The sequence below is a fragment of the Scyliorhinus torazame genome, chromosome 10 (genome assembly GCF_047496885.1).
Source record: "Scyliorhinus torazame isolate Kashiwa2021f chromosome 10, sScyTor2.1, whole genome shotgun sequence".
Classification (NCBI taxonomy): Eukaryota; Metazoa; Chordata; class Chondrichthyes; order Carcharhiniformes; family Scyliorhinidae; genus Scyliorhinus; species Scyliorhinus torazame.
The window spans coordinates 98714917-98730312 of NC_092716.1; the positions used below are offsets into that span (position 1 = coordinate 98714917).

Sequence of the window (15396 nt, forward strand, 5' to 3'; positions counted from 1 at the left end):
TTCTGATGTTCAAACTCTCTCTCTTTATCTTTTTCCCTGATCTGTATCTCTCTTTCTCTTTCTTTTTCCTCTCTATCTCTTTCGCATTCAAGCTGCTTTAATTCTTTCTCATGTTCCATTTGTTTAATTTGCAACTGAATTTTTGCCATTCCCAATGAGTGAAACTATCTCAGGCAACTTTAACTGCTTAGCCACCACCATAATTACCTCATCTTTTCGCATTTTGTCAGGTAATGTTAACTGCAATGTTTTTGACAAATCTAACAGTCTGCTTTTAGTCTATGTCCGTAAGGTACTGCGTGTGACCGTCTCCACCCCCAAAATCTTCTGAGCCTCTGAAAGAGCCATTGTCCACAACACACACCCCACGTAACTAGAATGCCACACGTGAAAAGCAACCACAATATGCTCACCCCTCACTGTCTTTAAGTTCACTAAGCCAATCCAATAGATAGAGTTTTATCCCGGACAAGCACCCAATTGCTATGTCAGGGTTTAGAGAACCCCAAAGTGTGTCATGGTGTTCACCTGACTATTAATAGATTGTGGTATGGGGAGCACATGGCCCACTCTACAGGTGTGGTACAGCAGAAAATGGACAAGTTTTTTTTTTAAAGCAAAACAATGTTTGTTCTATGAACTCAAGTTAACCTTTTTAAAACAAACAGTAAATATCTTAGCAACCAGTAAATCAAATACACCCCCCAAAGAAGACAACGCTAAGTAACCTGTATGCTGTCCTTTTTCACCCAAAAGACTTAACAAACCTTTGAACATAAGCACATCAGAGTTTACAGTCACTACTGAAAGCATTTATTATTCTTCTGAATTCACCAAATGATCCAGAGATAGTCTTTGGATGGCAGAGATCAACAGTACAGCCCTTTGTTTTAACCCCAGATGCAGTCACTGAAAAACACAGACACACCCAAGCTTTTTCTTAAACTGAAACTAAAAAGCAGGAATATTAGCTCCACCCACATTCTGACATCACTCCAGTAATATGAGCAGCTCCATTTCTTAAAGGTACATTTCTTAAACACCCATTTCTTAAAGGTACTTTCACATGACACCTCCCCCCAAGAAAAAAATAAACCATCAACTTCAAGGTGGTTTCATTTTTCACCTTTGCACTATCCTTTAAGAAATGCACACAGTAAATATACTTGTTCATTTCAAAAAACAACATACGCAAACAGATATAATAATATAGCCCATTTTTTCTGTTCTTCTTCTTCCAACTGAAATCCTTCTCGATTGACAGTCTCTTCGAACAAGAAGGTCTCTGTGTGATCCGTCCATTGCCCTATGCCTCAGCATTTCTCTTTCAAGTCAGATACTTTAGTTCAATCTGATCACAGAGTCCCTTGCCATTTTCCAACACAGGAGCATTGGTTATCACAGCTTTCAGGCCGTCAAATGCCTGTTGACACTCACTGGAATTTGTTACGCTTCTTGAGCAAGTCCATCAGTGGAGCAACCACGCTACAAAAAAGTTTTCACCAATGTTCGATCAAATCCACTCATGCCAAGAAATTGCATTATTTCCCTTTGTCTCGAGGGTATCGGAAACTCCTCAAGAAAAGTGACTTGGGCTCTTCCAAATTCACTTTTGGCTAGGTTTATCACCAAACCCGCTTCCTGAAGTCGATCGAATAACTCCATCAGATGTTTTAACTGTTCTTTCCAAGTCTGGCTGAAAATTACCAAATCGTCGATGTATACCGCACAATGGGTAATCCTGAAACAACTTTGTTCGTGAACATTGAAGTGTGGCTGGGGCCTTTTTCATGCCAAATGGCATAACTTTGAATTGGTATATACCATCTGGAGTCACAAAAGCTGAAATCTCCTTCGCCCTTTCGGATAAAGGTACCTGCCAGTAACCTTAAAGTAAATCCAGTTTGGAAATAAAAGCTAATTGTCCCACTTTCTGAATGCAATCCTCCAAACGTGGGATAGGATAAGAGTCCGTCCTTGTATCTGCATTAACCTTTCTATAGTCCACACACAACCGTTGGGTACCGTCTGGTTTTAGTACCATCACTATGGGTGAGCTCCATTGGCTGCAACCCACTTCAATTATGCCATCTTTAAGCATACTCTCCATCTCTTTGTTAACCTGTGCCAATTTTAAAGGGTTAAGTCTGTATGGATGTTGTTTGATTGGAACAGCATTTCCCACATCTACATCATGTATAGACATTTTAGTACTTCACAATTTATCTCTTCAAACTTTCCCATGTGATATCAATAACTCTTTCAGGTCAGTTCGTTTTTCCTCTGGAAGGTAACTCAACAATTTATCCCAATCTTTAAGAACATCCTCGTTTTCCAATTTAATTTGAGGTATGTCATCTGGATTTGGTTCGTCGCTTTGAGTTAGAATCATTAAAACCTCCTCCTTTTTCTCTCCTTCCCTTTCAAAAAACTTTTTCAGCATATTCACATGACACACTCGGTGAGTCTTCCTTCTATCTGGTGTTTTTACCACATAATTCACCTCACTTAATTTCCTTTCAATCTGATAAGGTCCACAAAATCTAGTTTTTCAAGGTTCACCTGCCATTGGTAACAACACTTAACACTTTATCTCCACTGGCAAAACTACGAACTTTGGATTTCTTGTCCGCGGCCCGTTTCATCACATTTTGTGCAACTTTCAAATGTTATCTAACCAATTCACCTGCTCTATTTAATCGTTCTCTAAAATTTGACACTTAATCTAATAATGTAATTTCCGATTTCTCATCCACCAAGTTTTCCTCAATCAATTTAAGTGGTCCTCCTAACTCATGACCAAAATTTAGTTCAAAAGGACTAAATTTGGTTGACTCATTAGGTGCACCACTAATTGCAAACAGTACGAATGGAATTCCTTTATCCCAATCCCCTGGATAATCTTGACAATAAGCCCTCAACATTGTCTTTAATGTCTGATGCCACCTTTCTAATGCTCCCTGCAATTCTGGAGGGTACGCTGTTGATTTAAATTGTTTTATTCCTAAGCTATCCATAACTTCTTTGAATAACCTCGAGGCAAAATTTGATCCTTGATCCGATTGTATTTCTGCGGGTAGTCCATATCTGGTAAAGAATTGAAGTAACTCATCCACAATCTTTTTAGCTGTAATATTACATACTGGAATGGCCTCTAGCAACCTAGTAGACACATCCATTATAGACAAAGATATTGATTCCCACTTTTTGTTTTCGGAAGCGGTCCTACGCAATCAATTAGGACCTTTGTAAAAGGTTCCTCAAATGCTGGAATGGGTATTAAGGGCGCTGGTTTTATCACTGTTGAGGTTTCCCTATCACTTGACATGTGTGACATGATTGACAAAATTTAACTACTTCTTTATGTAGTCCAGGCCAATAAAAATGTTTCTGGATTTTAGCTTGAGTTTTTCTTATTCCCAAATGACGTCCCACTGGTACCTCATGTGCAACTCGCAACACCTCCTTTCTATACCCTACCGGCAATACTACTTGATGAACTTCTGCCCACTTTTCATCCGCCTGCATATATAAATGTCTCCATTTTCTCATCAGGACATTACTTTTACGGTAATAACACTCTGGTATAAACTCAGATTTCTCTTCCGTGTATGCTTTCTGATACATCCGTTTTATTTCTACATCTTTCTGTTGTAACTCCGCCAATTTTCCTGAACTAAAAATATCCGCCTCATCCTCCACCTGTTCTTGTTCTTTTTCAACTATCTGATCAAAAATTGTTTCTGATAATTGCACTTCAACTTCATCTTCACTCTTTGATTTCTCCTCTTGTCTTAGTCTGTGACTTTGCGACCTTGTTTCTACACAATCCGGAAAAATCCCAGGATATTCGTCCTTCAACACTTCAGTTGTCTGATTTTCCACTGGCTTATCAACCACAGTAGGCATCACTCCCACTTGCGATCCAGCTATATCATTACCCAAGATAAACTGTATTCCTGGACAAGATAGTTTCTTTATTACTCCTACTACCAATTCACCACTCTTCACTGGACTTTCAACCTTACCTTATATAATGGAACACTACTCCTCTTACCCTGAATTCCACATATTACCACCTTTTCTGGCAACGTTCTTCCCAAACTACATAACTCCTCATCTCTTACCATTAAATATTGACTAGCTCCCATATCTCTTAAAATTGTGACTTCTTTACCTGCTCCTCCTGATACACATGAGTAAACTTTACCCACACAAGTAAATTCTTTAAAGACATCTGGCACCTTCTTATCAATCACCTCTTGATCAGGCTGTACAATCTTTTGCACCTCATTCGCTTCACCTGGGCTTTCCTTTACCACTTTAGCAAACCCCACTGTTTTATCCTGTTTTACCACATCAGCCTTCCCAGTGCTTTTCTTCAACCACCAACACTGAGACTTTACATGGCCTAGTTTATTACAGTGAAAACATTTGAAACTTTTCATGTCTCTTCCACCCTCCTGGATTTCTTTTTTAATCTAAGGTACACTCTCCTTATTATCTCCCATCAGATCACCTTTACCTCTACCACTTGAGTCTTTCTCATGTCCCCAGTTTCTATCCCTCACAGGCTGAAACTGATGTCTGAAATCAAGCTTTTACTTATGAACTAATTCATAATCATCTGCCATTTCTGCTGCTAATGTCGCAGTTTTAACCCTCTGTTCTTCCACACGAGTTCTCACTACATCAGGAATTGAATTTTTAAACTCCTCCAAAAGTATAATTTCTCTGAGAGCTTCATACGTTTGCTCTATTTTCAAAGCCCTTATCCATCTATCAAAATTACTCTGTTGAGCCTTTCAAACTCCATGTATGTTTGACCAAATTATTTCCTTAAATTTCTAAACCTTTGTCTGTAAGCTTCAAGCACTAGTTCATATGCACCTTCAATGGATTTTTCACCTCCTGATACGTCCCAGATATCTCCTCCGATAGTGATGCAAACACTTCACTAGCCTTACCTACCAGCTTTGTTTGAATCAGCAATACCCACATGTCCTGTGGCCATTTCATTTGTTTAGCTACCTTCTCAAATGAAATGAAAAAGGCTTCTACCTCCTTCTCGTCAAACCTTAGCAATGCTTGGACATATTTAAATAGATCCCCACCACGCCTTCGACTTAGACGGTCTTTCTCATTATCCTCATCACTATCATCCAACTGTACCTTTCCCTTCATGCCTACCAATTTTAACTGACTGTCATGTTTCATGGCCATTTTCTGAAGTTCAAACTCTCTCTCTTTATCTTTTTCCCTGATCTGTATCTCCCTTTCTCTTTCTTTTTCCTCTCTATCTCTTTTGCATTCAAGCTGCTTTAATTCTTTCTCATGTTCCATTTGTTTAATTTGCAACTGAATTTTTGCCATTTCCAATGAATGAAACTGTATCTCAGGCAACTTTAACTGCTTAGCCAACACCATAATTACCTAATCTTTTCGCATTTTGTCAGGTAATGTTAACTGCAATGTTTTTGACAAATCTAACAGTCTGCTTTTAGTCTCTGTCCGTAAGGTACTGCGTGTGACCGTCTCCACCCCCAAAATCTTCTGAGCCTCTGAAAGAGCCATTGTCCACAACACACACCCCACTTAACTAGAATACCACACCTGAAAAGCAACCACAATATGCTCACCCCTCACTGCCTTTACGTTCACTAAGCCAATCCAATAGATAGAGTTTTATCCCGGACAAGCCCCCAATTGTTAGGTCAGGGTTTAGAGAACCCCAAAGTGTATCATGGTGTTCACCTGACTATTAATAGATTGTGGTATGGGGAGCACACGGCCCACTCTACAGGTGTGGTACAGCAGAAAATGGACAAGTTATTTTTTAAAGCAAAACAATGTTTATTCTATGAACTCAAGTTAACCTTTTTAAAACAAACAGTGAATATCTTAGCAACCAGTAAATCAAATACACCCCCCAAAGAATACAACACTAAGTAACCTGTATGCTGTCCTATTTCACCCAAAAGACTTAACAAACCTTTGAACATAAGCACATCAGAGTTTACAGTCACTACTGAAAGCATTTATAATTCTTCTGAATTCACCAAATGATCCAGAGATAGTCTTTGGATGGCAGAGATCAACAGTACAGCCCTGTGTTTTAACCCCAGATGCAGTCATTGAAAAACACAGACACACCCAAGCTTTTTCTTAAACTGAAACAAAAAAGCAGAAGTAGAGCTCAGCTCCACCCTGACTCTGACATCACTCCAGTAACATGAGCAGCTCCATTTCTTAAACACCCATTTCTTAAAGGTACTCTCACATGACAGTTACTGTAGTTTGAGATTTTAATATACCATAAATCACAAGATACAAATAACCAGTTAATCCCTGTAAAGTGCTATCATGTTGAAGTAAAAATAGAGACTGTTTTATGTTTCAGGCAACTATGAATTTTTTTTTGAGTTTGTCATTAACCTGAGTTGAATAATTTTTAATATGATGAGGAGTGAGCATTTATTATCACTCATACAGCTGTGAATTAAGAATAATATTGTATAAACACTGGACTTCTACTATTCCGTTTTCTCAATGATCTATCAAATTTCATTAAAAAGCTGAGCCAAATGAACCAGAAACATTCTAACTTTGATCCACAGTGTGTGGTGAGTAAGCCGATCTCAGCCAGAGTGACAGGTAAGGGTAAATCAGTCACCCTCAGCATCCTCGGTTTAAAGGAGGGAAGTATTAGCTATGGTCCTTGTTCCTACCCGTTCTCCAATAATTCCTGATGGAAATATGCAGGTGGACAGGAGTAAGTTTACAACTTATTGCCCATGGAAGACTGTCATTACAAATTAGCTGCCAGTTATAATAACTGTCCAGTTCCAACTCCTGTTGATTTCAATGGATATATAAGTTGGGCAGTCTCTATGATGGGTGGCATCTCCACAATGGCACTTTAGATTCCAGCATCTTACTCTTGCAATTATAATGACATATTCAACAATTTCAATAGTTAAATTGGATTTACACTAATTCTGGAACTTGCAAACTAACTAGCTTGCAAAATTGTCCTCTGTCCAGAAAAAGAAAAATGAGATAAACTACCTATTGGAAGGTTTTGCATTCCATCAAGTAATTTTTAATTGTAATTTGACTGGGAGATAAAGGTTTTTGGTGCCATTGTTCTGATATGACACAATAAATCTCCCTTTAAGCTCTCTCACAGGCATTCTGAATGGAAACACAATGCATTTTAGGTATGTACTTTGTTAATTGTACATTCTTCTTCCAGGGAAGAAAATGAAAATGAGGAACGGCTTAAGGCAGGATTGAAACACTTTTTGAGCAGTGTGCAGGAGCGTCGTCAACAGAGAAAAAGTGGACAGGAAAATGGTGACCTCTCTTGTACAGCACTCGGAATAGAGGCCAGGATTGTCGCTGCCCTAAGCTATGTGCGCTCTCTCACGTGAGTATGATATGAACATGGAACTCAGATATTTTGTATGCATTTCATTGGAATATGGACAGTCACTACAGGATTGAAGTTCAAAGAAACCAGGTTTAAAATCTATATAGGGGGGTGCTGGACGATTCTTCTTCTCTGGTGATGCGGTCTCCCCGGCTGGGGCTGGCGTAATTATCCTTTTTTTGTTAGTGTAAATGGGGGTAATGCTCTACCCTAGGTGTAGTTGGCGAGATGTAGGTATGGCGGGATGTAGGTTTCAGGGTGTATTTGAAGTCCTGAGGGTACTGATTCCTGTGTGTCAGAGTGTGCTAGGCTAGGTCAGGTCCGGTGCTGTGGCTGGTATCATGTTGCCTCCTGGAGCTTTGGCTGTCCTTCTTGAAGGCAGTTATTAAGGATATCCAGAGAGGCTTGGTTTTGCTTCTTCAATGCACGGAGGCCTGGGTTGAGCTGAATCCTGAACTTCGGTTGAACTTGAGTTGTGTTGTGTGATATATATGTAACTCCCTTTTCGAACTAGGGTTTTCACGTATTTTGTTTGTATTTTCTTTTCTTTATAAGGGTTGGTGTAAAGAATCTGTGATTGGTTCCTGAATGGGTGCAGACAGGTCTGGTATCCGCGGAGAGGAGGCTGTGATGTGTCATTGGTGCCCTTGGTGCTACTAGAGTTGAGGGAGATATATTATTGGTGCGCGCCGAAACATGGTGCGGTAAATGTATCCTGAACTCGCGTGATAATTGCAAGCAAAGGTTGCATGGGAGGGTATGTACCATTTTACCATGTTTTCATGGCTTCATCCTGTTTCCCTCTTGACCTTGAGTGGAGCTTAGAGAGGTACCTAGCTATGTCTAATGATTGTATTGAGCCAGTTACACTGCTGTTCTCTGTTATGTTTGGTGCTCTGTACTTCATGAAGGAACTCACCAAACACTTTGACTTGTCCAAACCAGAATCTTTAATTGAGTCTTGTGTGGTAGGATAGCAATCTGATACAGAGCACGTTATCATGGAGTCTGCTAACTACTCTTCTGGAACTTGCACCTAGCACTGATCATACACATGAATGTCTTATTACCCTCTCAATCTTCTTCTCAAGATGTGTCTCCCTTTATATTGGAGTCACAGATCACAAGAGTCTTATGACCGCATGGTGTGTCTGTACCGCCACCTGCTGGTTGGAGGTCACACACCTTCCAACTATGATGTAGCCCATAGGCATATCACTACATTATCATGTCCGCCTCTGTATTCATGTATGTTTTAAAAAAAATATATTTATTAAAGTTTTTTAACTCAATTTTTCTCCCTTGCAAACAATAACCCCCCCCCCCCCCCCTCGTAACAAAAAAAACGAGAAATCGCGCAGAGCAAGATATATACATGGCAAAATTTACACAGCTTTGTACAGTGGCCCTCACCCGTACGTGCCAGTTTCCCTAACCCTTCATGTTATCTCTTGCTCATCCACCCTCCCAGGCAGTCCCCCCTTCTCGCCCCCCCCCCCCCCCCCCCCAAGGTTGCTGCTGCTGCTGACCGACCTTCCTCTAACGCTCCGCGAGATAGTCTAGGAACGGTTGCCACCGCCTGTAGAACCCCTGCGCAGACCCTCTCAAGGCAAATTTAATCCTCTCCAACTTTATGAACCCAGCCATATCATTTATCCAGGCCTCCAGGCTGGGGGGCTTCACCTCCTTCCACATTAGCAAGATCCTTCGCCGGGCTACTAGGGACGCAAAGGCCAGAATGCCGACCTCTTTCGCCTCCTGCACTCCCGGTTCGTCCACTACTCCAAATATTGCTAGCCCCCAGCTTGGCTTGACCCGGACTTTCACCACCTGAGATATTGCTCGCGCCACTCCTCTCCAGAACCTCTCCAGTGCCGGGCATGACCAAAACATATGGACATGGTTCGTCGGGCTCCCTGAGCACCTTCCACATCTGTCCTCTACCCCAAAGAACCTACTCAACCTCGCCCCCATCAAGTGCGCTCTGTGGACCACCTTAAATTGTATCAGGCTGAGCCTGGCACACGAGGAGGAGGAATTAACCCTACCTAGGGCATCAGCCCACAGACCTTCCTCGATCTCCTCCCCCAGCTCCTCCTCCCATTTACCCTTCAACTCTTCTACCAGCGCTTCCTCCTCTTTCAACTCCTGGTGTATTTCCGACCTTGCCCTCCCCGACCCATACACCCGAGGTCACCCTATCTTGAACTTCCTGTGCCTGGAGCAACGGGAATTCCCTCCCCTGTCGCCTCACAAAAGCCCTCACCTGCATTTATCTAAAGGCATTTCCCGGGGGTAACTCGAACTTCTCCTCGCGACCCGAGGCTCGCAAACGACCCGTCGATGAACAGGTCCCCCATTCTTCCAATCCCCGCCCAATGCCAGCTCTGGAACCCCCCGTCCATCTTCCCCGGGACAAACCGGTGGTTACTCCTGATCAGGGACCACACCGATGCTCCCATTGCACCCCGGTGCCGTCTCCACTGGCCCCAGATCATTCGCGTTGCCGCCACCACCGGGCTTGTGGTATACTTTGTCGGCGAGAGTGGCAGCGGTGCTATCACCAACGCCCCCAGGCTCGTTCCTTTACAGGACGCCATCTCCATCCTCTTCATCGCTGCCCCCTCTCCCTCCATAACCCACTTGCGGATCATCGCCACATTTGCTGCCCAGTAGTAGCTCCCCAGGTTTGGCAGCGCCAACCCTCCTCGGTCCCTACTGCGTTCCAGGAACCCTCTCCTTACTCACGGGGTCTTATTCGCCCACACAAACCCCATAATACTCCTGCCTCCTCTCTTAAAAAAGGCCTTAGTGACCACGATGGGAAGGCACTGAAACACAAACAGAAACCTCGGAAGGACCACCATTTTGACCGACTGCACTCTACCCACCAGCGAGTGCGGTAACATGTCCCATCTTTTGAAATCCTCCTCCATTTGCTCCACCAACCTCGTCAGATTCAGTTTATGTAGGGTCCCCCAATTCCTGGCTATCTGGATCTCCAGATACCGAAAGCTCCCCTCCGCCCTCCTCAGCGGTAGGTCCCCTATCCCTCTTTCTTGGTCCCCCGCCTGTAATACAAAGAGCTCACTCTTCCCTACATTGAGCTTATAGCCCGAAAACTCCCTTAGAGTCTGCATGACCTCCACCCCCTTAGAGTCTGCATGACCTCCACCCCCTTAGAGTCTGCATGACCTCCACCTTATTCATGTATGTTTAACCGTTTTTCCTTGCTTGTTGAAAATTTTTGTCATTTTTCAGGTTGTTTGCAAAAATGTAAAACCTTAATAAACATACTTTAAAAAAATCTGTATAGTTCTGAATACACAACTGCTCATGAAAAGTTGCATAACTCCTGAATCTAACCATTTCTTTCCTTTAGAAATATGGCTGTAACACGATGTCCATTTTCAGAACATAAATCATGACAGTATAATTATATCACTATATATGTATCATCTCTTTGAAAACAAATTCTGGCTAGTAATAGGTATAATTAGTTATATTTGAGGAGCAATTCAGTTTCAGCCACCTGATGCATCTATCAGTTAAGACAAGGTTCAGAATGGGACATGGTGGTGCGTGCAAGATGATTTCAGAAACTTTACAAGAAGTATGCATCAGTTTGGATTGGCAAGTTATATTTGATTTTATTAGCTGTCTATGAGGTGCAACAGAAGAACCTTTCTTTGGTGGTGATGATGAAAGACTCAGGAGAAGGAATAGATGGATAGAAACCTTTTAATCTAAAAGTACTGTAGTTGTGGTAATTATTGACTGTCATATGGTAAAGATTTTATGATTCTATTGCAAAAAGAAAAGGTCAATCCAAAAATTTGAAAATCAGATTGGATTAGGAGAGATTCAAGAAAGATGAGGAGCGAGTTATCGGAGATGAAGTTGGGGGAGATATATTGGCGCACAGATTAATAGCGGGATGTTTTTAAAAAGGTATAAAATAAAAATAGAATCCATTTTAAAAAAAAAAGACTTTTGATTTAATATGCTGAGAATAAATAAAGAGATTGGAAAACATTTAAAATTGAAGAGGACTTAAAACATATATAATATTGAAAACATCTACAGGAAATTAAGAGAAGGTTAGCACAAGAAATAGGAGCAAGAGTAGACCATATGGCCTGTTGAGCCTTCTCTGCCAATCATTGTTGATCTTGGGCTTTAATTCCACTTCCCTGCCCGTTCCTCATATCCCTTGATTCTTGAAAGACCAAAACTCTGTATTTCTATTCTTCAATTCCCTTGCAATAAAGGTCAGTCTTCCATTTGCCTTCCTAATTGCTTGGTGCACCGATATGTTAACTTTTGCATTCCTTGTAACAGCACACCCAAGTTTCTTTGAACGTCAATACTTAACGTCTCTTACCATTTTTAAAAAAAAATCAGCTTTTCTATTCTTTTGAGCAAAGTGAATAACTTCACACTTCTCTACATTATAATCCATCTGCCATTTTGTTGACCACTCACGTAACCTGTCTGTAGCTCTTTGCAGCATCGCTGTGTCCTCCCAACAGCTTGGGAGTGGTCTCCAAAATGGAGACATAAGTGTTCATGCTGTCATGAACGAGACGGCACGAAACGGCTGTGGGCAGTAGCGATTCTGACCCCCACAGGCCAGCACGGTGCTGGAGCGGTTCACGCCTCTTCAGCCTCCCTTCCCGGCGCCAAATGGACGCCACACCAACCTGTGCATGCGCAGTTGGGCCGCGCCAACCCACGCATGCACGGGGGACTTCTTCAACGCTCCAGCCCCGACGCAACATGCCCGGGGGATCTGGGGCCGCAAGTGAAACAAAGTAGGCCCGAGGGGGGAGAGGTCGACCCGCCAATCGGTGATCCCCGATTGCGGGCCAGACCCCATCGGAGGCCCCCCCCCCCCCCCAGTGAAGGAGCGCTTTTCCCCGCCTCACAGGCCGCCCCCCCGACCCTTCGCGCAGAGTTCCCGCCGGCATCGACCAGGGGTGAACGGCGCCAGCGGGACCTCTGCCGTTTCCGCGCGGCCACTCGGCCCATTAGGGCCGGAGAATCGGCGGCCCGGCCTCGTACAGTGGCACGCGACCGGCGCCGTGCCAAATGCGGCGGCGCAAATGGCACCAATTCTCTGCACCTCGGAGAATCGTGCGCCGGCGTCGGGGGCGCCGTGGTGCGGTTGTGGCAATTCTCCGACCCGTCGCGGGGCTCGGAGAATCGCACCACTTGCTTTTCCACCTCGCTTTGTATCATCAACAAACTTAGATACATTACTCTTTGTCTCTTCATCTAAGTCATTAATCTAGATTGTCAAAGCTGAGGCCCCAGCGGCATGGTGGCACAAGACGTTTCAGTATGAGGTATGCAAGGGTGGCACAGTGGTTAGCACTGCTGCCTCACAGCTCCAGTGACCCAGGTTCAATTCCAGCCTCGGGTGACTATTTGTGTGGAGTTTGCACTTTCTCCCCGTGTCTGTGTGGGTTTCCTCAGGGTGCTCTGGTTTCTTCCCATAGTGCAAAGATGTGCAGGTTATCAGGTTTGGCCATGCTAAATTGCCCTTAGTGTCCAAAAGGTTGAGGTGGGGTTACTGGGTTATGGGGATAGGTTGGAGGTATGGGCTTAAGTAGGATGCTCTTTCCAAGGGCCAGTGCAGACTTGATGGGCCAAATGACCTCTGTGAGTCTATGATTCACTGAACATTGTGGTATTGTGGTATCGCACCATTCACTGCCTGCCAACTTGATAAAGTCCCAATATGTCCACTATCTGTTAACCAATCGTCTTTCTTTTTTAAAAAATAATTTTTATTAAAGGTTTTCATAAAATATCAATAACAAAATGAGAAAAAAGAAAGAACCCAACAGGGTTAAGTACAAAACACAATCTAAAAAAGCAACCCCCCCAAACCCCTGCCCCCCTGTACATAAATAATAAATTAACATTAACACCCCGACTTAACACAACAGGTGAAAACACCCCCTCAGACCCTCCAGTGTAAATAACATAAACAAAAATAAAGTAAATCCCCCCCCCCGAGCTGCTGCTGCCATTGACCAATGTCTATCGTTCTGCCAGAAAGTCTAAGAACGGTTGCCACCGCCTAAAGAACCCTTGTACCAACCCTCTCAAGGCGAATTTCATCCTCTCCAATTTAATGAACCCTGCCATATCGCTGATCCAGGATTCCACGCTTGGGGGCCTCGCATCTTTCGACTGAAGGAGAATCCTTCGCAGGGCTACCAGGGACGCAAAGGCCAGAATTCCGGCCTCTTTCGCCTCCTGCACTCCCGGCTCCTCTGTCACCCCAAATATTGCGAGCCCCCAGCCTGATCTGACCCTGGATCCTACCACCCTCGACACCGTCCTCGCTACGCCCTTCCAAAATTCCCCCCCCCCCCCCCCCCCCCCCCCCCGAGAGCACCCTGTCCTGTACTGTGTGTGGCAGTAGCTGCGGGAATTCCACCACCTGCCGTCTGGCAAACACCCTTACCTGTAAGTACCTGAATGTGTTCCCCGAGGGGAGCCCCTACTTCTCTTCCAGCTCACCCAAGCTCGCGAACTTCCCGTCCACAAACAGGTCCCTCAACTTTCGTACCCCTGCCCTGTGCCACCCCAAAAACCCTCCACCTGTTCTTCCTGGGGCGAACCGGTGGTTCCCCCTTAATGGGTTCCACGCCGAGGCCCCAACTTCCCCCCCCTATGCCGCCTCCACTGCCCCCAAATTTTGAGGGCCGCCACCACCACCGGGCTCGTGGTATACCTCCTTGGAGGGAGCGGCAGCGGCGCCGTTGCCAGCGCCCCCAGATTCATACCCACACAGGACGCCGTCTCCAGCCTCTTCCATGCAGCCCCCTCCATCACTCACTTGTGCACCATCGTCGTATTGGCGGCCCAGTAGTACCCACAGAGGTTGGGCAGCGCCAGCCCCCCCCATCTCTACTCCGCTCCAGGAACACCCTTCTCACCCTCAGAGTCCCTCGTGCCCACACAAACCCCATTATACACCTTTTAACCCGCCTGAAAAAAGCCTTCAGATAAACACGGGGAGGCACTGGAACAGGAACAAAAACCTTGGGAGCACCGTCATTTTGATTGACTGCACCCTACCCGCCAAGGACAGCGGCAACGCGTCCCACCTCCTGAACTCCTCCTCCATTTGCTCCACCAGCCTTGTAAAGTTAAGCCTATGCAGGGCCCCCCAGCTCTTGGCCACCTGGACCCCCAAATATCTGAAGCTCCTCTCCGCCCTTTTTAGTGGGAGCTTGCCAATCCCCCTCTCCTGATCCCCTAGCTGAACTACGAACAGCTCGCTCTTCCCCATATTGAGCTTGTACCCCGAAAAGTCCCCGAATTCCCTAAGGATCCTCATTACCTCTGGCATTCCTCCTACCGGGTCCGCCACATACAGCAGCAGGTCGTCCGCATAAAGCGACACCCTATGCTCCTCCCCACCCCGCACCAACCCCCTCCAGTTCCTCGACTCTCTCAGTGCCATAGCCAGGGGTTCAATCGCCAGTGCGAAGAGCAGGGGGGACAGGGGACACCCCTGTCTCGTCCCTCGGTGCAACCGAAAGTACTCGGACCTCCTCCTATTTGTGGCCACACTCGCCATCGGGACCTCATACAACAGCCTAACCCACCTGACAAACCCCTTCCCAAACCCGAACCTCTTCAGCACCTCCCACAGGTGCCCCCACTCTACCCTATCGAAGGCTTTCTCAGCGTCCAGCGCCACCACTATCTCCACCTCACCCTCCCTCGCCGGCATCATGATAACGTTCAAAAGCCTCCGCACATTCACGTTCAACTGTCTCCCCTTCACAAACCCCGTCTGGTCTTCATGGATGATCTGCGGCACACAATCCTCAATCCTCGTGGCTAAGACCTTCGCCAGCACCTTGGCATCTACATTTAGCAAGGAAATCGGTCTGTAAGACCCACATTGCATGGGATCCTTGTCCCGCTTCAGGATCAAG

The 15396-nt window shown here is 44.9% G+C and overlaps 1 protein-coding gene across 2 annotated transcripts in view; it reads left to right on the forward strand.

The window, feature by feature from the left end:
* The window catches only part of LOC140430789 (uncharacterized), a 448181-nt gene that overhangs the window by 102783 nt on the left and 330002 nt on the right, over positions 1-15396 (forward strand). For both annotated transcript variants that reach the window (XM_072518479.1, XM_072518480.1), the window contains exon 4: positions 7256-7429. In XM_072518479.1, coding sequence (XP_072374580.1) covers positions 7256-7429 — 174 coding nt within the window. The remainder of the gene's footprint in view (positions 1-7255; positions 7430-15396) is intronic.